At 39.2% G+C, this 21,187-nt stretch overlaps 1 protein-coding gene and 2 long non-coding RNA genes across 3 annotated transcripts; 1 reads left to right on the forward strand and 2 right to left on the reverse strand.

Annotated features, from left to right (window-relative positions):
- Positions 1 to 25: 25 nt before the first annotated feature.
- LOC113135884 (uncharacterized) lies at positions 26 to 16,071 on the reverse strand. Its single transcript, XM_026316214.2, has 4 exons — positions 13,786 to 16,071; positions 1,375 to 1,626; positions 1,145 to 1,271; positions 26 to 589 (listed from the first exon to the last, which is right to left on the reverse strand). Exons 1-4 carry the CDS (start codon positions 14,054 to 14,056, stop codon positions 481 to 483), a joined length of 759 nt encoding a protein of 252 aa, XP_026171999.1. The 5' UTR covers positions 14,057 to 16,071; the 3' UTR covers positions 26 to 480.
- Positions 2,608 to 8,472, forward strand: LOC113135885 (uncharacterized). The gene is made up of 4 exons (XR_003296211.2): positions 2,608 to 2,823; positions 3,995 to 4,191; positions 6,078 to 6,202; positions 8,009 to 8,472. It is a non-coding gene; the product is annotated as an uncharacterized LOC113135885 (long non-coding RNA).
- Positions 7,861 to 12,376, reverse strand: LOC113135886 (uncharacterized). The gene is made up of 3 exons (XR_003296212.2): positions 12,151 to 12,376; positions 11,521 to 11,654; positions 7,861 to 8,115 (listed from the first exon to the last, which is right to left on the reverse strand). It is a non-coding gene; the product is annotated as an uncharacterized LOC113135886 (long non-coding RNA).
- Positions 16,072 to 21,187: the final 5,116 nt, after the last annotated feature.

Raw genomic sequence — 21,187 nt, forward strand, 5'->3', positions numbered from 1 at the left:
ATCAGAATAATTCACATTTTCATAAAATACATAAAAACAATGAGAAAGATTGTTTCCTAACATTAAGAAAATGTCATCACATTGCTGAGAGGAAAACCCCTGAGCTAACATTTTTCATTTTCAACTCATTTGGTTGGAGTTGTTGGTGTTTGATAGCATCTAGGTCAACATTAGTGGAGTAAGTACTGTTTTAAATGGTTGTGTTTGCATCTGCATCACCGAGACCCTAAATTAACGCCGATGTTCTGGTAATCAAACTGAGTCTTAACAGCGACATCACAAGACTAAGGTAGTCAAAGAACAGCATGTTTGACTAAAGCTTTCGGAGCCTTTGTGCTACAATATTCAAACCCAGGCACATTCCTAGTCCTGGTCTGGATGGAAAGCAGAATGTGAAAAATCTTATGGAGTTTAGAAATAGTGAAGCTGAGAATTGTGCTGTACAAATCACTCCAGGGCTGGTAGCAGAAAACCTCCATCTCAGAAGGGACGGAGGGTGTGTATGTTTGCTTGACACTGGGGGCAATGGTGGTTGACTTTCCTCAGGCGGTCCACAAAGAAAGGTATGAAACAGCAGCCTGCCACACACCTGTTCGCAAGAGAGCTGAGATGTTCACCTGTGTAACAACTAGACTGTTTGTACTTTGAAAAAATCTGGAGTGATGAGGTTAACACACAAATGTGTAGGAGTGTTTAATGAGGATGAGTTTAAATATGTGGTTGAAAAAGGTAAAATGTGTTTTCTACAGCTAAATATGAAGCACATCTGGAAATCAGCATTAAAACATGACATTATATGAATGGACTTCAGGTCTGTTTAGTCTGATAGAAAAACTTCAGTTTACATACTGAGCCCAGCAAATGGTTATCACTCAGTTTTATAGAGATGATGTAAACACAGTCGGACCTTTTACTTGGTGAGCTTTTGGTGCTGGACAGAGTCAGGCTACCCGTTTCCCTGTTTCCAGTCCTTATGCTAAACTATGCTGTAGCTTCATATACAGTGGACAAACACAGGAGAGATTTCCTCATGTAACTCTGCAAAAGTACCATATTTCAGATACTGTCAAACTGTTGCTTTAGGACTAGTTTAAATCAGGCGAAGTAAAGGTTTCTACATCCAGTGAAGGTCAAGACAACGTACCCCACCATGGTGCACAGGCAGCAGACCAGCCACATTTCCTCGCTCACTGTGCTGCAGGTTTCTGTTGCAATTAGCCTTTCACAGTATGGACACCGGGTGACGGCTGATGTGTGACCCAGACTCTCCACTTGCCCATGACAAACACAAAGAAGCACAGTTACTGGCCTAACAGAAACTAGGATAACTTTGAACAAGATATGTCTATACCATGTGAGTGAGCTGTAACTAACCTGGAATGATGGGTCCCAATGGCATCTCAGCTGGACTGTCTCCCTGTGAGAGCTCAAAGGGCGGTAGCATGTAGATCCCCCCATGGGGTGTCTCCATTTTATAAGAAGCAATACATGCATCCTGCTGACCGCTTGAGCTCTTTCCCTGTTTCTCCAGCTCCTCTTTTTTTGCCAGCAGCTTGTCCAGCTCCTTCTGGATGGCCTCCAGTTCGCACAGTTCATCGCTGTCCTCGTCACTCACTGGAGACGCCACTGAGGGAAAGCAGGTTTACAAAGCTGAAACGGATCTGTAGCAAGGTACTGTAGGCCTACCTATTAATTCAATTACTGTGTAGTCAAAATAAAACTAAAAGCATCAATAACTATTAATGTAGCTAAATAATAGGAATGTAGTTTTAAAAGAAAGCTTAAAAATGAAATAAACTTTTGCCAAACGATTGGAGGTTAAAGAAACAGTTTTTATAAATTTCTATTTAAAATCCATTAAAACATTACAATACAATGAACCTCCTACAAGAGAAATGAAAATTTATTTTGAAAAAAACATGAATTTGCAAACTGAAACACAAAGGAAATAAAGATAAGTGGGGACACACAAGGCCCTGTATTCAAATCCTACTTAAGTCAAATAAGTCAAAGTCAAATAATATTAGGAAGTATTATTAGGAAAATGTACTTAAAGTCAAAAGTAAAAGTACTAATTATGGAGAAAAATGAATGTTAACATGTTATGTTTTGTGAGGAATATTAAGGCACCAGGCTGAGTGGTTAGCACTGTTGCCTCACAGCAAGAAGGTCCTGGGTTTGAAACCCATCAGGGACCTTTCTGTGTGGAGTTTGCATGTTCTGGTGACCTGTCCAGGGTGTACCCCTGCCTTTCATCCAAAGAGAGCTGGGATAGGCTCCAGTTTTCACTGGACAGGACAGTAACTAGGAATTAAAGGTGTCAGATATAGTGCAGTAAAAAGTGCAATATTTGCCTCTGCAGTGTAGTGGAGTATGAATAGAAATAAGATAATGTTTCAGTAACGTTTAACTACTTCAGTAAATGTCCACTGGGATTCAATTAGCTCAAAAAAGGCAAATATGATTAGTCCACGGAGAGAACCAATGAAATCAATGAGTGGGCGGGCCTTAGAGAAAGAATCAAATTCTTATTTGCTGCGTGTTGACGTCACTCGTTTTCGGCTCCAGTGATTGGTCGGCTCTAATCAAAGCGCCAGTTTCACAACATCGTGGCGGCTGTGGTCGAGTCGGAAATGTCCGAGTTGTTTGCAAAAGAAATTGAGCGTAAACGTTTGCAAAGGCACAAAGCTCCGAAGTTATGGGAGGACTTCAAATGAGAAGAAAACAACAAGGCGCTTTGTAAAGTGTGTTTGGCGGAGCACAGCAGCCTGAGCACCTGAGGAGGAAACACACAGGTGCTGCTGTGGAGGAGGCGAAACCACCGTAAGTGCTCTGTGTTAATGTTTGGTGATTAGGTTGGCAGGTAGCAGGAGAGCGTGTTACCGTCTGTGCTCAGCTAGTTAGCTGCTAGACTCATGCAGAAAAACATCAGGTTGTTTTCTATCGTTCCGTTTATGAGACTCAACTCGCTCATCCTGTTACTCCAAAACAAACAGCTGGGATCACATTTCAAGTTTTATATATCTCGGAGTTGTTTTCAATGAGAGCTGTGTCCACTTTGAACTAGGGCTGCAACAAACAACTATTTTAATAATCGATTAATCAGGCTTTTACAAAAGAAAGTCTGTTTTCAATGTATTACTGTTAAAATATGAACCTTAAACGATTTTGCCATGCATAAAAAAAAAAAAACAGTGTTTGTGTTTGATGATATTTAAACAGATCTTAAGTTTGATTCCATTAAAAGAGGTACTTGTTTGGTAGTCAGTGGTGCATTAACCCTAATGAAGCACATTCCCTCAGACATGCACTTGAACTTTTCTAGACATTATCCTGGTGAGCTGCATGTAAAAACTGGATATTAGCTGGACTTTGCTCCTAAGAGCTCCCCTCTATAAAAAGTCAACTTCATATGAGCCTTTTATTTTTAAAGGTGAATTTCTTACATCCTCCTTAGCCCTACTTCGAACACTCAAACAGTTTGATTGAAATCCCAGTTAAATGTATTAATATTATTTTAGTAAAATGCTAATAGAATTTTAGCAGCATTATATTTATATAAATAACACAACTACGTTTTTCTCATTTTCTCTTCTATTAATCATATGATGACCCTCAGATCACCAAACACCACCAAATGATCTGACTGTACTTAAACCGTAGTAGTTAGACTTAGCTTCCATAAACTGCTGCTTCAGTAAGGGAGCACTAGCAGAGATTATTATTAAATGCATATATGTTAATGTAGAAGTTACAGTTGTGCAGAACATTTTCCCTTTAATAGTTAAGTGCATCCCTTTGTACTTGAGTAGGATTTTAAATGCAGGATCATTACTTGTGATAGTGTATTTTTACAGTAAGTTATTAGTTTATTTTAAGGAATATGAGTAATTGTTCAGTTTTCCTAGCAGAATATTTTCTGCTTAAATTTATTAAGATGCTCTGTCTGTCTATTGGTCTGTTTCAACTGGTCAACCCACTTCTTTTTGGTTAGTTTCACAGAAGGAAGACTAAATGGAAACAGACTTTTCCATCTACCCATCCCATCATACCTGATGCCTGTAACCGAGGCCTTCTGTCATCTGTCTGATACAACAAAGGAAACTCTCAAGAAGGGAACAAGAATCCCTTAAGCTGTTTAGCTAAGTTGCTTTCTGGAATGGTGGGCGTGTAGCAGTGCTGATGTAACAGGTACTTTATTTTTTAAAGTCTTTGTATTAGATTTAGCATTATGAACAGTAAGCATGAGGAAAATAGGTAAAATGTATTCCTTTGTTCAGCTTTGAATTCCTCCAAGAGATCAGTTGTTAGTGTAACACTAGAATAACAATATAAAACGACATGCAATTGTAACCATTTTCAGTGAATGTAAGCTGATTTAAAGGCACATGACAAAACAAGGTCTTTAGATTTCAGGTACTTATAGTATCAAGTATAGTCTTAGGTTTGTATAGAATCTCCTGAAAATTGCCTCTTAATATGGTATGGCATTAAAAGTCATGATAAATGCCCCATGTGTTATGTAAAACCGTAGGGCACCCAGCCAATGGTTTTGTGTGGGTCAGATAAAATATTTGGTCAGGCTTTTTTGAGCCCTGCTGCAGGTGAGAGATATTTTTCTTTATGTTGTCAGGGCATTTTATTTTATTGATGGTCATCAGGATAAAAGGAGAAGCCTGAGCAATGTAAGAAAAAAATGCTTCTGAAAGGAATTGCCAGCCTTACCTTTAGATAATGATTGTTTGAGTTTAGTATGTGATGGAAAATACTCCTTAGACAATTTTGCCTCAGCATAGTAGGTCATAAAAATTGAGCCTTAGTAAAGTAAACAAAAGAGGTCCACACACTGTTTCCAAAACTATTCACAAAGGGATATTTCTTTTGTAGAACCAGTTTGTCAGTGACGCTGATGATGTAATATTGAAATATGTCTTCATTCTTTCCTATGTTGTGCATTATTTAATGAACTGCATTTTACAAGAGATCTATCCCTTTGTGAATTGTTTTGGAAAGAGTGTATGGATCTCTCTTATTTGAAGTTTTGTTTTTTTTTTTTTTTTTTTTTGAGACTACACACCTGTTGGTAATTTATGAAGTAGGCGTGACAGTGCTGCAATATATTCCAGTAAGTTTTCCTTGCATCATAAAAACTCTGACTTTGTATAACAATGAAAAATAGACTGTAGTATAACATACCATGAAAAATACTGGGTAGTGCAATATGTCATAGAAAATACCCCTTAGGATAGTATGAAGAATGTTTCTAAGGTTCTGGTTGAAATCTTGGGTGTCTTCTCATTAACAAGCAGTTAAGAACTTGGGGGACAGACCTGAGGTCTGATAAACAAATCAATTTAGTGGTAAAGGTAAGCTTTTTTTTTTCTTTTTTTTTAAGCTACGTTTATTAGCTAAAGTTAAACTATTCCTCTCCTTTAAGGAGCTTGGGCTTGGTGTTAATCAGTCCACTATCTTTCATGTCTTAACTCGTACAGAATGCTGCTGTTCATTGTTTTAACTGAAACACATCCACACAAACACATAACCTGTTTTTCGCTCACTACATTGGCTCCCTGTTTGCTCTCATATCGATTTTAAATGTTTATTTTTATAGCTAGTCTTGCCCCTCCGTGTTCAACTGAACTGTACTTGGGGCTGCCAGCCAACACGTATTTGGAAAATTGAAAGTGTTCCTGTTGAAGTTTGTTGTATTACAGATCCATCAAGTTTTATGTCTAAAGATTTTTCTCCTCAGCCTTGCCTTTGGCACCCAGAGTTTGACATCATTTAGTAGCTTTTAGATGTTTTCCACTGTATTTTCTATTCATTTGGTACTATTTATGTTTCTTTCTATAGTGTGTAAAACACTTTGGTCAATTTCAAGTTGTGTTAAGATGCTATATAAATAAACATCGATTTGATTTTAATTTCATTTGTGGATTAATATTACTCACTTCTATATATGCAACTTAGAACAAAATAAATATGTAAAGGTGTTTATGAACTTGTTAATATAACAGACTGTGGTGACTAGGCATATTTCCATATTTGATATCGGTTTCATTTCTTGTGTCTGACAGTGTTCAGGTGTTATCAGATGGATGAGTCATTCAGCCTCCTCCTGTTCCACAGCCTCCTCCTACTCCTCCACCTCCCTTAAGCTGACCAGCAGTGCTCCTTCATCACAACCTCCTCACAACTCAAGGTGAGCCCCCTCCCATTATTTAGTTTCTTTATTCTGCAGTCCCATAAAATGTATTAAGAGAGCAAAAGTTTTTGTTGTTAAATACAGACTGACAAAAATCAGATCTATTGTCCTTTCAAACAAACAAAAAAGTGTAATATATAGTGGGATCTATTAGCGGATATGGATTATAGCATTGATAAATATGTTATTAGTGTGTAATTCCCACAAAGTACCAACCCCTGCATTTTCTAAATTTTCAAATTAGCCTTTTCAATCTACATAGGGGGCGGGTCTCCTTTCATGTATAAATAGCGGTGGCAACACCACCATGTAGCAAATCCTGCACAGATGATTTTGATCCACGTTCGCTTCTTCCAGTCCAAACTGTTCCCAAACAACAGAATTGGTTCTACTTCTTTTGTTGACCAAAGGCTATCAGATATCACATACGCGACTTGTTTCGCCGACAGTACAGGCTGTGAGCGTTCACGTTTCCGGAGGGGCGAAAGTGCACATGTGCGTCATTAAGGCCAAAATAACTTGAAAAAAGGGAATAATCGTTTTTTTCTCAATTACATAGTTTTTGTGATCATTGAGACCCGAAATCAAAATCCAAATTCGATTTATTGCACAGCCCTAATCTCACTACCAGATGCCGCTAAATCTTTCACATTTTACACGTTGCACCTTTAACAGTTACTTGTTCGTAGTTTGTCCATTTTGGTGTAAGGTGTAATACTGTGTCAATATTAGCCAGTCGATTCATAGACAAAGTTCTTAACTAAAGACCAACTTAATATTCAATGTTATTCTAGATGAATTCACCTGAAACTGTTTTTCCTATGCCCGGCTAAACTGAACAGGCCAGTCCTGAAACATAAATGAAAAAACGGTAAAGGTCACAGACCTTCAGTGAAATTCATTACCTCGTCACAACTGTCACTGTGTGGACTGGCCAATTGAGATACAGTTTTATACCTCAACCCTCACATCTGGGAACAACTAAGTTTAACCAAAAGTTTTTGATATGCAACCAACAAAAAAAGTAACCAAAACATACTGCAAACAAGTCGGTGTAAAATGATGTTTTTGGTTTGAAATGAAAATAGTTCTGGTTTTGGCCAATTTATATTTGACATCCAAAAATTTGTATTGTTGGGAAGACATTTTCAATTGCAGTATCAAAGTTTTACTCTGAAATATGTTTTGACTGCAGAATTAAGAAATAGAAACAGAGTGCTATCTTTTCCATGTAGATATATCTTGCATTCATTTTAGTAGTTAATTATTAGTGTCAAAAGTTAATGAATCCAAGTTTTTTTTTTTTTTTTGTTTGTGTGATGTCTGTAGTGTGGATGAACAAGGAAACTGCTTTGTGTCAGCAATGTTTTAAAGAGTTTTTATTTTTTGTCAAGAGTCAACAACACCTATTTTGAGCAGCATCTAGTTGTGTCAGGGACAGCGTTGCTTTAAGGTTAATCACCCTTGCCTTGCATGGGGTTTGACCTACAGATTCCTAACCCTTTACACTTCCACTGCACTATCAGCTCCTCCAGATAGTGTCAAGGTTTAGATAATATTTGACAAAGACAAAAAAAGAATTGATTTAAAAAAATAAAAAAAGATAAGTCAGAAGCTATTATTTTGCATTTGAAACTACAGTCAACATTAAAAAATATGAAGTCACTTCTGAAGAGTGAAACCTAAACAGTCATTTGCAGACAAAAAAAAGAAAAATCCACTCTTTCAAAGAAAGACTTTCTCCTTAGACAATCAGTCTACCACTCTTCCGATGATGCCACAATTTTTCTTGTCTCCTCCCAGAACCACAGCATCTCCTCCTGGACCCTTGGCATAAGAAGATTCCATTTTTAAACACACCAGGTTCAGACTCTGGATCAGGTTCAGTGGACTCTTATCACTGGTGGATCCTGGTGGACAGAAAGAAAAATGTGTTAGTCTTCATCAAGAAGAACTGAAACCAACATGGACCTTCCACCCCATACTATAATACATACTAGTTTTATATTGTTCAGATTTTCCACCGACTACTACACAGTAAGGCATAATTTTGACCACATGCTATATACTAAGACATAATCCACCACAGGCATATTTTCCAGCCCATATTATAAATTATTACAAATTATAAATTCCTCCTTTGCAGCCATTACCCACAGCTACAAGAAGTGCCTGCTTGAAGTTATTGCTGCCAAGATGTGGTTGAACACTGTTACCCTTACTTTTTCTACAATCACTTTGTTGAATAAAAACATTAAAGCTCATGACTTTGTTTTATTAGCCTAAGAATATTGTTTGATATTTGTGACTTTGAAGATCAAATCACATCTGATAATCAATTTATGCAGAGAACCAAGTAACTGTGCCATTGCCATAAATTGTTTTCACAACTGTATAATACATGTATTCCACCACATAATGTATGATCAATATTTTTCTCCACATGAGGCATAAAGGCTGCCACCTATTACACTAAGGCTTTCTTGCTACCACCTACTATATATTAAAATAAGGCATATTTCCTGTGACATTTTATACTAAAGAATACTAAGCCTTTTTTGCTACTATACTAAGGCATAAATGCTGCCACCTACTATATACTAAGGCATATTTGCTACCACGTACTAAATACTAAGGCATATTTGCTACCACGTACTGATATTATATTAAGGTATTATTTCAACCACAACAGCAAGACCAGATCCAACGTTAAAGCATATTTTCTGTCCAATAGTACATACAAATTGATAAGACATATCTTTCCCAAACTACTATACCATTGCATAATTTCATGTATGTTACACAAAGACATATATGCCACCACATAATTAAGGCATATTTTTTACCACATAATTATAGTATATTTTCCTCTTCGTTCATAATTTCAACTACATAATATACAGATAGATAGACAATAGATTTATTTGATCACATACTTGCATACTTTCAATCACATATACTAAGGCTTACTAGAGGTTGACTGATATGGGTTGTTTTTTTCTGGCTGATGCCAATTTTAAGAAATCAGGGAAGCTGATGGCTGATTATTTTTGGCCTATATGTTGGACTGATTCACCTTTACTCCCTTCACATTTTATGTCTAAAAATCAGAGCCAATTCTAGGATCAGACTTCTTAGGAGTTTTCAGCTCCTGAGCAGAATGCAACATTTATAGAGTACCTTATTCCCAGTGCTCTTTCTGCTGTCTCCATCCTGCTCTGTCTCCTTCACTCCCTCTCTATCTTCCTATTTCCTTGAAACCCATATTTTATTCACAACAGAACGCAGAGACCATATCAAATGTTGACACTGAGAAAATGTTTAGGTAATAAGGTAATTTTGAAATTGATGGCAGCAACACATCTTGGGACAGGTCCATGTTTACCACGGTGTAGCATCCCCTCTTCTTTTAACAACAGTCTGTAAACATCTGGGAACTGAGGAAATCTGTTGCTGGAGTTTTGGGAAAGGAGTTGTGTCCATCTCCAGGTCAGGGGAGAGATCCTGCCTCAAGTGGAGGAGTTTAAGTATCTCGGGGTCTTGTTCACGAGTGAGGGAAGGACGGAACGTGAGATTGACAGACGGATCGGGGCATCGGCAGCAGTAATGCGGTCGGTGTACCGGTCCGTTGTGGTGAAGAAGGAGCTGAGCTTCCTCCGCAGGGTGGCCGGGCGCTCCCTTAGAGATAGGGTGAGGAGCTCGGTCACCCGGGAGGAGCTCGGAGTAGAGCCGCTGCTCCTCCACATCGAGAGGAGTCAGTTGAGGTGGCTCGGGCATCTGTTTCGGATGCCTCCTGGGCGCCTTCCTGGGGAGGTGTTCCGGGCATGTCCCACCGGGAGGAGGCCCCGGGGAAGACCCAGGACACGCTGGAGGGACTATGTCTCCCGGCTGGCCTGGGAACGCCTCGGTGTCCCCCCGGAAGAGCTGGAGGAAGTGTCCAGGGAGAAGGAAGTCTGGGTATCCCTGATTCGGCTACTGCCCCCGCGACCCGGCCCCAGATAAGCGGTAGAAAATGGATGGATGGAGTTGTGTCCCATTCTTGCCTGATAGAGAATTCTAATTGCTCAGCAGTCCTGGGTCATCTTTGTCATATTGTTCAAGATGCCAATTATTTTCAATTAGTGAAAGGACTGGACTGCAGACAGGCCAGTTCAGCACCCATAGGTGCAGTATGACGTTTAGCATTCTCCTGCTGAAATATGCAAGGCCTTCCTTGAGAAAGACGTCGTTTGGATGGGAACATATGTTGCTCTAAAATGTGGATATATCTTTCAGCATTGATGGAGCCTTTCCAGATATGCAAGCTGCCCATTCCATAGGCAGTAATGCCCTACATACCATCAGAGATGCAGGCTTTTGAACTGAGCACTGATAACAAGACAGAAGGTTCCTCCCCTCTTAAGTCCAGAGGATGTGACACAGATGGTTGCCGAAAAGAATGTCAAATTTTGACAACAGAACAGTTGTCCACTTTGCCACAGACTATTTTACATAAACTCTGGCCCAGAGACGATGGCGGTGTTTTTAGATCATAGTCATATATGGCTTCTTCTTTGCATGATAGAGCTCTAACTTGCATTTTTGGATGGCACTGCCAACTGTGTTCACAGAGAGATTTTTGGAAGTATTCCTGAGCCCATGCACTGATGCCGATCACAGAATCATGCCCGTTTTTAATGTATAATGTTAATGTACTTAGAGACTGACTCTGTAAGATGCTCCTTTTATTCCCAATCATGTTACTGACCTGTTGCCAATTAACTTAATTAATTGCAAGATGTTCTTCCAGCTCTTCCTTGTTAGTACCACTAACTTTTCCAGGCCTTTGTTGCCTCTCTCCCAACTTTGAGACATTTTGCTGCCATCAGATTCAAAATGACCTTATTTTTTTCTTAAAATGGTACATTTTCTCAGTGCATGTGCCCCATACACTGCACGACCCCATGCACTCTTTTATTAGCACATCATCTATGTCATGCTATGGTCTATTTTTATGGGGTACATGTGTAAAGACATAAACAATAATCATTACTTACAATACTGAGGCGCATTTGCAATGACATAATATACTAAGGTGAATTCTTACTGTACTAGGGCACAATTTTGATGATATACTATAGGCCCACTAAGGCATTTTTATGACATAATATAATAATGTACAATTTTCATGACATTCCACACTACACTATCAGTTTCACCAGAACCCAGGGATCTTATTGTCTCTAACCTCGGTTGAGAAATGTGTTTCACTTATTTTCCTCCTACTATTTAATGTTCATAATATCTAAGACAACACTATCAAAAATTAAAAGTACCTGTTCACCGTCATCAGGGTCCATCCTCTGAGTAGTGCTTGAAGGAGCATTGTACCTTTCTTGGGTTCAGTCTCTGAGAAACCTGGGGGCTGGATCAGCCCGTATCTCTTTACTCTGTCTTCTCTGAAACGTTGCTATAAATGACCCATGACAAGAAGGAAAAGTTAGTTTGTGTATTTGAAACACTGCAATACATAGTTAAATAAAAGCCTCAGCAGGGAAGACTGTTGTGTAAGTTGTTAGTTACTGATATGACACTTGGACACTGGTGTAAAAAGTATTTATATTCCTTATATTAAACTACAGTACTAATACCCCATTATAAAATAATCTGCTGTGACTACAGTAATTCCAGCAACTCCAACTCAAGCATGGCGAAGCTATATTAACATACAGCATCAAGACTGTGACTAGTGACTTAATTAATCGTTCACTAACTCTACCTGATAGTCGATAAACGTAACATTTTTATCTAAAACAATCGACAATTCCTGGGAGATTTGAAGGTAACAGCAGACAACCTGATGTTTTTCTGCATGAGTCTAGCAGCTAACTAGCTGAGCACAGACGGTAACACGCTCTCCTGCTACCTGCCAACCTAATCACCAAACATTAACACAGAGCACTTACGGTGGTTTCGCCTCCTCCACAGCAGCACCTGTGTGTTTCCTCCTCAGGTGCTCAGGCTGCTGTGCTCCGCCAAACACACTTTACAAAGCGCCTTGTTGTTTTCTTCTCATTTGAAGTCCTCCCATAACTTCGGAGCTTTGTGCCTTTGCAAACGTTTACGCTCAATTTCTTTTGCAAACAACTCGGACATTTCCGACTCGACCGCAGCCGCCACGATGTTGTGAAACTGGCGCTTTGATTAGAGCCGACCAATCACTGGAGCCGAAAACGAGTGACGTCAACACGCAGCAAATTAGAAAACATTTGATTGGATGCGGAGGGTTTGGAAACTAGTGACGACTCACAGTCACAACTACGGTCAGTTAATGGTCTCCAATGTTTATTTCTAATCTCATGGTAAAAACTGTATGTGCATGTAACGTAAATGTGGAGAGAGACGAGTAGTAAGGAGAGTTTTTATTGAGAGAAACAACTAGTTGAAGTGTTTTGAGACTCTTAGAATGATGGTGGCTTAGCATTGATGACATATTGGAAAATGTTGGTGGTTACAAATAGTAGCTACATGTCACTAAATTGTGTTGCAGTCAAAATACTCTGTTCCCTTTTTTTTTTTTTGCTCCATTCAGCTTCCAAATCAGTATCAGTATCAAATATCTATTTGTCCAGACCTCCTATATTATATTATATAATAACACACACACACACACGTACGCGCACACACACACACACAACCCCCCCAAATAAATAGTTAATTACTTTATTAATTACTTTATGAATTACTATTAATCAATATAATTTAAATAATCTCAAATTTAATAACTGCTGTAACAACTGAATTTCCCCTTGGGGATTAATAAAGCACTTCTTCTTCTTCTTCTTAAACAAAATCTGGCCATTTCCATGGGTTTTAGTAAGATGTTGCACATCTGGTGATCCACAGGTAACTAGAATTGCTGACTGAGGATCAGCCCAAATTTATTTGAATATTCAGTTATAATCTCAACAATCACAACTGACTCGTCATCATAAATTGTATATGTCTGTTAAGGATTTACCCTAAAACCATGTAAGACAATCATGTGACTATCACTTTGACACACCCCTCAAAGCCGTGTTTCAAAATGGAAGTGTGGTGTGGAGAGTGTCAACATGCTGATTTAGGTTTTCCCATCAGTATTGTAAACTACAGGACTAAATATACACTGAAACAAACACAGCGGATGTGCTGCATGAAAGCAAAACATCTCTTCTTTTATAGTGCACACATTCCACACAATAAACAAACTTACACACCAGCGCCTTACTACACACTGTCCAGTTCACACAGGCTCAGTCCCTCTAACATCAAACCACTCTGACACCAAACACACACAATAATTACACATAGGTGCATAATACAATACCACAGCAGCCCATTGCCGTTACACAACAACGTGACATATAGTATATATATATAAAAGCTTATATACATATATATAATATATAAAATAAATATATAATATACATATGTACATATTTAGTTTCATTTTTATTTTTTATGTCAAATTCTAAAAAAGATTTGACATAAAAAAGATGATAATTAAAATGAAAATGTGAGGTAATCTCACTCCTGAATTACAGACTTATTCAACTCACATTCCTCTGGGCTTCCACCACCCTGATCCTCTGCCTTCTTCTTGAAGTGCTCCCTTTTCTGCAGAAGGAAACGTCTGTTGTGAAGCTGCTGTATGCGGAAATTGATGGCGGTCAGAGTTGGGGGGCTGCTCTGAAGCTCTGGTGTCTCCTGGTTGGATTCAGTCTGAGTATCAAGTTCAGACTTGTCCTGCTGCTCCTGTTCCCGCTCTGGACTGACACACGTGTCATTGAAAGACTCAAGAAGCTCCATGTCATGGTCTCTGCTCTCCATCCTGGTTCACAGACTTGAATCAAGGTGTTAGTTGATGTAGCTTAAACCAAACCCCCAAATGAAGGTTCATAATAATAATTCAAGGCATTGTAAAACTGACACATCAAATAAGCGCTGGCTCCATCATCTTCCTACTTGTGGCTCAGGACATTGAAAGTAGCTCTAACACAGGTGTCAGTGAATATGTTTGAAACATCCTTTTAAATAACATAAAGTGTGTGGATAATCAAATGAGGGCCCGTAAGATTATAAAACATGCAAATGTTGTCAGCATAACAATGGTCAGTGGCTGATGCTGCAGGAAGAGGTTATACAGAGACCTTCATGTTTTAAGTTTGGTGCTGGAGGAAAGTACACTTTTAATCCAGCTAAGCAGAGTGATCTTTCCATCTTAAGGTAAGTAATGGATCCTCTGGGGTTTTTTTTTTGCATGCAAGACTGGTTGAATAATTATAAATCATGTCTGTTTTCCATGTTTTCTATATTGCTGCATACTAAATAAGGGAAAGAAAGACTCAGCCCTACTCAAACACATTTAAATGCTCTGTGAACACCTTGTGGTGTTAGCACACACTATACCAGCTTGTTTAACTGTGAAATGTGGCATTTGGCCCCATATGACAATAACCAGCCACTGTACCATCGATAAAGCCTGGAGTGAGTTTAGAACATGAGCAGAACAGGTGATGTTTGACCTATATTCCACACACAAAATTACTCTCTACATATACAGTATATTGGTCTCCGTGCAAATAACCATCAGACTGTAATTACAGGGGCATACAGATAAGAAACGTATTTCATAAGCCTTATCTCTGACCTCATTTTAATTTCCAATGTGTTTGTTCATGTATACAATATGATAAGATGTTGTCACTAATGTCCATTTTTTTGTTGTTTTATGGCTCTGTAGATGTTATCTGGGCATTTCCACTTAAGCCTGACAAAACAACAAGAAATTAAGATACTTTTCTTAATACTAAAGGAGAGAACATATCCCCAAAATGTTGTTCTAGCAGCTGATCACTAGATGTCAGGATGGTGCGCTAAAGGAGCAGGTCAGGCCTACAGAGGATTATGTCCTCAGTTTACAAGGCTGACGTCAGTAGTCCTGCAGTGGCAAACCTCCATCCATTCATCCACCCACCCATCCATCTATTCTTTTCTATTCATTTATCTCGCAGTGCATGTACCAACCTGAAATATTAAGGAGCTTATTCCTTCCAGTTTCAAAACTTACTCACCCACACACACACACACACACACACACTTAAACAACTTTACACACACACATATACACTGACAGACCTAATTTCTCAGCTGCTTGTTTGACTGTGTGTGTGTCAGAAGCATACAGATCAAATAACAGTAAAGTATGTGTTTGTACCACCTGCCTGGGTATTAGTCACCCAGGACAGGATACATGCAGTCATTCATGGTTAATGAGCTTCATTATTTAGCAACACAAAGTTCTCACGTATCGTTGGACAATAGTGTAACTGTAACAGTTTAAATGTTAAACATTAAGACCAGCGGTGTGCTCCTGACCCAAAGCAACTGCAAATAAGTACTATTTACAGCAGTTTTAGAGGTCGATGCAGAACCTGTCCCTGTCCCCACCCACTTCCATGGGCCGATTCTGTACTTCGTCTCCTTTCCCCTACCAAGGGAACCTTAGCCACAAGTTTAACTTTATTCTTCTATTTTGTCTCTTCTGCTAACAAATGTTTCATATACCTTGCACCGTGTCAAGATAAAATGCTTTTCCAGCACTCTTATAAAAAAATATTTAAACACATAATTTAAATTAATAAAAAGCTTTGAGAGCAAACAGCTGCACAGCGAGACAATCAGCAACACTTACGAAAGAAAGAAAAAGGAAAAAGAAAAAGGAAAGCAAACTGACCTGAGACTAATATGCTTACCTCTAATTGAAAGGGCAAACATATGAAAAACAATTAATTGTATTATTTAAAGCGCTCATATCAGAGTTTTTTATGTTGTGGTAAGCCCAGTGTACGTTAGCCACCCATCACTGAACAACCTGAACGTTTGCACCCACTTTTGTAGTAAAGCATTTAGCTGAATATTGTTGTCAGCTGGTGTTGAAGAATAAATCAGTGATAACAGCAGGTTGTTGTATAACTGATACACAGGTAATCTATCGAACAACTTCATCTTTAAAACCTCACTGCAGTGCCCGAGACTGACGTGTCCACAAGGCAGCATGTTGTACTGGGTCGCTCCCTCCCAGAGGACGTCTCACTGATGATGACACACAGTTTGCTCAGAGGGTTGCATCCTGCCCGGATTAGTGTGTCTGTGTGTATGTTCATGTATTTTTGTGCTCATGAGGAGAAGAAAAAAAAAACTGCCAAGGATGTCTTTCAAATTGTAATTGAAACCATACTTTAATGATTGTCTAATCTTTAGCATTTACAAATTGTTTTCCTCATTGAAAACAGAAACAAAACTATAAAAATATGTGATGTCTCCTTGTTTTTCTTTTTTCCTAAATTAGCTTACTTTGTGTGTCACAAGGACTAATTTGATGTTGTTTTTTGCCTCGCATTCTTGTTGCTTTAGGGTCGTGTTTAGGCTCAAGATTACGTTGACAAGAATGAATGTCATCACCGAGGATAATCACAAGTGTGGATGAATGAGTGTGTGAATGTTCCTGTTTTCTTGTCTGAACCAAACCATTGTTAGAAACACTTCCTGTGCAGCAGTTTGCAGCTGGACTCACATACTGAGTAATGGGAGGAGAATGTGCACACACACGCACACACACACACACACACACACACACACACACGCATCAGTTGGTTCTTCTCATGGCTGAACGTGAATGGCAGAAATTGTGTCATCAAAATGAGACAGGCGGGATCACTGCACCACTCAGGCAGATCAAAGCCAAGGAGGAGAATGTGAGGGGACAAGAAGGCGACAAAGGAGGGAAACATCAGAAGAGGAGAGAGGAGGTGAAAACACCGAGGGGAGGAGGTGAAAACAGGGAGGAGAGGACAGAGAAAGCGGGACAAGAGAGAGGATGTCAGGCAAGCTGCCAGCATGCAGGTTTAATATGAAAAACGATGCCTGCAGCTGCAGCGACAGGCGAGAGAGGATGGATCCAGCTCTGCAACACAGACACTTCATCACAATCCTCACAGACGCCCAGTTACACTCACACACATATCGTTGCTGTAACGCATCTGTTGCAACAAGAGGATTATGTAATAGAGCTTCACTTTAGGTTTCCAAACAGCGTCATTCAGCAGCAATACTGAGAGATTAAAAGTGCACAGCCCCTTACCCCTATCTCTATAAATGCATAACAACAAAGGTAAATCATAGTGGAAGATTTCATGGTGTGTTACTACAGCATGCAGATTCATTTTTCTCATTTGGACTGACTTGTGCAAACGTCTACAATCCCTAATTCTCATCAGGCCAAAATGTTCACTTGTCCAGTACTTTGGTTTATGACTGCCAACGTCATCACATTCCCATCAGCCTCAGCTGTCCTTTTTCTTTGACACTAATCAACTAATGTTAGCATGCTATTAGGCTATACTGAGCATATGAATATGGTAGACATTATAAATACTAAACATACAGACATTTGTCAGACAATAGTAATTGTAACTCATAAAGTTACCATGGCCATAGTCTTAGTCACATTGTTCAACAAATCCCCTTAAATGATCATAACTATCCATGTTTCAGTCTTTCTGTAGTTGTCATTCACAAGCCCATTTGTTCCTACTGCAGATGTGTCCTAAATCCTGACAAATAAGTTACAAAAATGTATTTCCTTTTTTAAAACAACTCTGTAAATACCAGTATGCTTTTGCTAATTCTGACTGCCAAGGCCTTATAATAGCTTTGGCATATGAGTATAGCTTTGAGGGTTTCTTAGGATTAGTAACTACAAACCCTATGTAGTCAATCCAGACTCTGTTCAGACCAATAAAACATGATGTAACATTTGAGTGAATATCTGAAAGTTTCCAAAGACGCTACTATGTCAGGCTGAATTTGGGGGAAATGAAGCATGAGGCTAAAAACGTTCCACTGGATGTAATGTGATTTTTGCGTTTATAGATTTCAGACAGCGTCTTTTGGTGATGATTGCCTCATCTACAACTTATCCTGACGCATCCAAGGTCACTGGGGAGCTGGAGCCAATCCAAGGTGACATTAGGTGAGAGGTAGGGTGCACCCTGGACAGACCACCTGTCTATCACAGGCTGACACAATGAGACAGAGAAACAATCACACTTACATTCACAGTCATAGGCAGTTTAGAGTCTTTAATTAACCTAACCCCAACCTGCATGTCTTTGGACTGTGGCAGGAAATCGGACTACCCAGATAAAACCTATGCAGGAACAGGGAGACCATCCAAACTCCACACAGAAAGGCCCTGGTGTCAAACAGGATTCGTACCCAGAACCTTCTTGCTGTTCACACAATGTAAACAAACAAATTCAAACAAAGTCTGTGGTGGCCTACAAGGTTATGATGTGCACCTTTGAATAAATGCAAAAAGTCCCTGAAAAAAGTGTTGAAACCAGCCACAGAGTACTGTGTGATACTGCTGTAGCCAGGCTGTAGGAAAATAAAGGTAGGAAGTCTAATAGATACAGTATGAAATTAGAGTTAGTACAGGTAGATTTTCATGATATATTAACATTTTTAAAGTAACTTCATATATTGTAATACTAATTCAACTGCTGCTAATTTTCACATTGTGGTTCATATGTTTGTGTATATAAGAGCCTCATGTGTGAATACGCCTCATTTGCTGTGTCCTTTTTTTTCTCTGATGTACGCTGTCGGTGCTTGCTTGCTGCAATGGCCTGATTTTCCATAAGGAATCGTTAATGTTTCATTAATCTAATTGAGCCCCTACTGTCACTACAAGCCGCCACACAGTCAGGACAACAGAGCTGTATGGTAGCAGAAAATCATGTTTGATGATATGAAGCAGACGGTGTTAAGTTCATACTGGGTCATAAACATTGAACTGAGTGTGAGGGAGAAGAATGAAAATATGATGTTTTCCAAACAGTAGCTGCTAATGATTAACTACGAGGTTTTACTGTGCACATCCACCATAATGGATACTACCACAAAGCAGATCTGTGGGGTAAATGGCTCCATTCACTGTTCCTGTCTGACAAACATTTGATTCATTTCTCTTCTGCTTTTTTTTTAACTTTGTGACACCTGTGACAGAGTAAACAAAACAGCACCGGTTTGCACAGACAACAAAGCTGAAGGAGGATGATATTGAGATGAAAACAGGGAAGTGAAAAAGAAAGAAAGAAACAGAAAGGAGCATTTTGACACATAATGTTGGGCACTTTGACCTGCACACACACACACACACACACACACACACACACACACACACACACGCCTAATAGTCTCAGTAAAGCCATAGTGGCATACACATGGTGTCCACATACCCAGGGACAGACTATATATCAGGCTACTTGTATAACTTTGCTGCCAAAAGCACCACATGACATGGGAAGAGAAACAGCATGTGTCTGTCTCTGTCACTTCCCCTGGTGGTCAGTGGTCGCTTTAGAGTCTCACACACATTCATGTATACGCGCACACAACTTCCCCTCCTTCCAGTCTAAAGTATTGTTGTATTTCTGTACTGGTGTGTGTGTGTGTGTGTGTGTGTGAGTGTGGTGCTGCTAAGTCCAGTGCTAATGTGTCCAGCCAGGCAGCGCTGATACAACAGTGAGAGCAGAGATAAAGCCAGCTTTGTGTCCAACTCTGGATCTTAGCCACAAAGTGTCTGAAATGGCACGCAGCCATTGTCACAGGTTCACTGCGGTCATTCTCACACACACACACACACACACACACACAGACAGCAAGCGTTTGCTGGCTGAAACCAAATATATTAAAGGTGCAATTGCGACATTGTTTAACATGAGTGAATCACTGGCATATCCTTACTGTAATTACTGTAAGCAGACTGACTGGCTCTTTTTCTTCTGTGTATCACTGGGGTGGATTTCACTGGAAATGTGCGGGGTTGCATGATAAAAAATGTAGAGTACTGTTTTTCTTGTTCAGTTGAGCCTTAAAGCTGCATTCATTCATTCATGTTTTCAGCCTGTGGCCGCAGGACTGAGAACCAACTGTAAACGCAATGGTGACCTATTTTGAACTTAAAGTTGCTATGAGAAACATATTTGCAACAAACTATTTCCTATTTACACATCAAACAAATACAGTGCAACAATAGCATATTTTGGAAGTCAGATAATGACCACATAGCAAATCTAAGTCCTACATTCACTGTCCTTTTAGCTCTGTTTGGTTCTCCACCGTATCCTCAGACTTAAAATCAGACTTCGTGGTAAGTGGGTCTATCAGAGTTTCTCCACAGGTTATTAATTTTATACTTAGCATAAAAAGCTTTAACATCTTGCATTAGTAGAATTTACATTTTTAAAAACTGTTTGTGAAAGAACGTTTTCAAGTTGTTTTTTTTTCTTTGGTAAAAGAAAATAAAAGCATCTGAAACAAGATCAAGGAGAAAAACACAAGAAATAAATAGCAAATCCACAATCCTTGGTTCCTTTTTAAACTTTTTAAGTTAGCTTGTGTGCTGGTAGTGTCAGTCAGACATGTAAATAAAGAGCCTCTTAAAAGTTGAAATATGATTTTGTTCCTCTACTTAAGTTTGATTCACACATACAGAGTATATAAAGTCTAAATTAGATGTCTGGACAACAGAATAAGGAGTAAAGGAAATTAGGATATACAGTAGGATACAAACAATCGTGTACAATGACTGATGGTTTAACACATAACCAGTCAACTCTAACATTTTAAGGTGACTTTCAAATCCAACACTGCCTCAACTGAGTAAAGGTTTTTCTCTGATTTGAACATGCAGCTGGAGACTTTGTGATTGATGCGGCATCATTAAGACTCATGCTCATTTTCTAAGTAATTTCTAGCTGCTCAGAACTTCCACTGGTGCTGACTGGACATGACACATCCCCTTCTCAATAACTCTTGAGGGATTTCCCATCTCCAAAGCTACTGCTCAACGCTGCTTTGACTGGCAGGTAAATGCCAGGGTTTTCTTTCTCT

This window comes from Mastacembelus armatus, chromosome 19, assembly GCF_900324485.2.
Source record: "Mastacembelus armatus chromosome 19, fMasArm1.2, whole genome shotgun sequence".
NCBI classification, from domain to species: domain Eukaryota; kingdom Metazoa; phylum Chordata; class Actinopteri; order Synbranchiformes; family Mastacembelidae; genus Mastacembelus; species Mastacembelus armatus.

Bases quoted from the DNA above. Each gene is read 5' to 3' on its own strand.
- LOC113135884 (XM_026316214.2), bottom strand. From the start codon at position 14,056: ATGGAGAGCAGAGACCATGACATGGAGCTTCTTGAGTCTTTCAATGAC. The intron at 1,627-13,785 runs GTGAGTTGAATA...GCTTTCCCTCAG, and splicing joins TGGTGGAAGCCCAGAGGAAT to TGGCGTCTCCAGTGAGTGAC. The intron at 1,272-1,374 runs GTTAGTTACAGC...GTCATGGGCAAG, and splicing joins ATTGGGACCCATCATTCCAG to TGGAGAGTCTGGGTCACACA.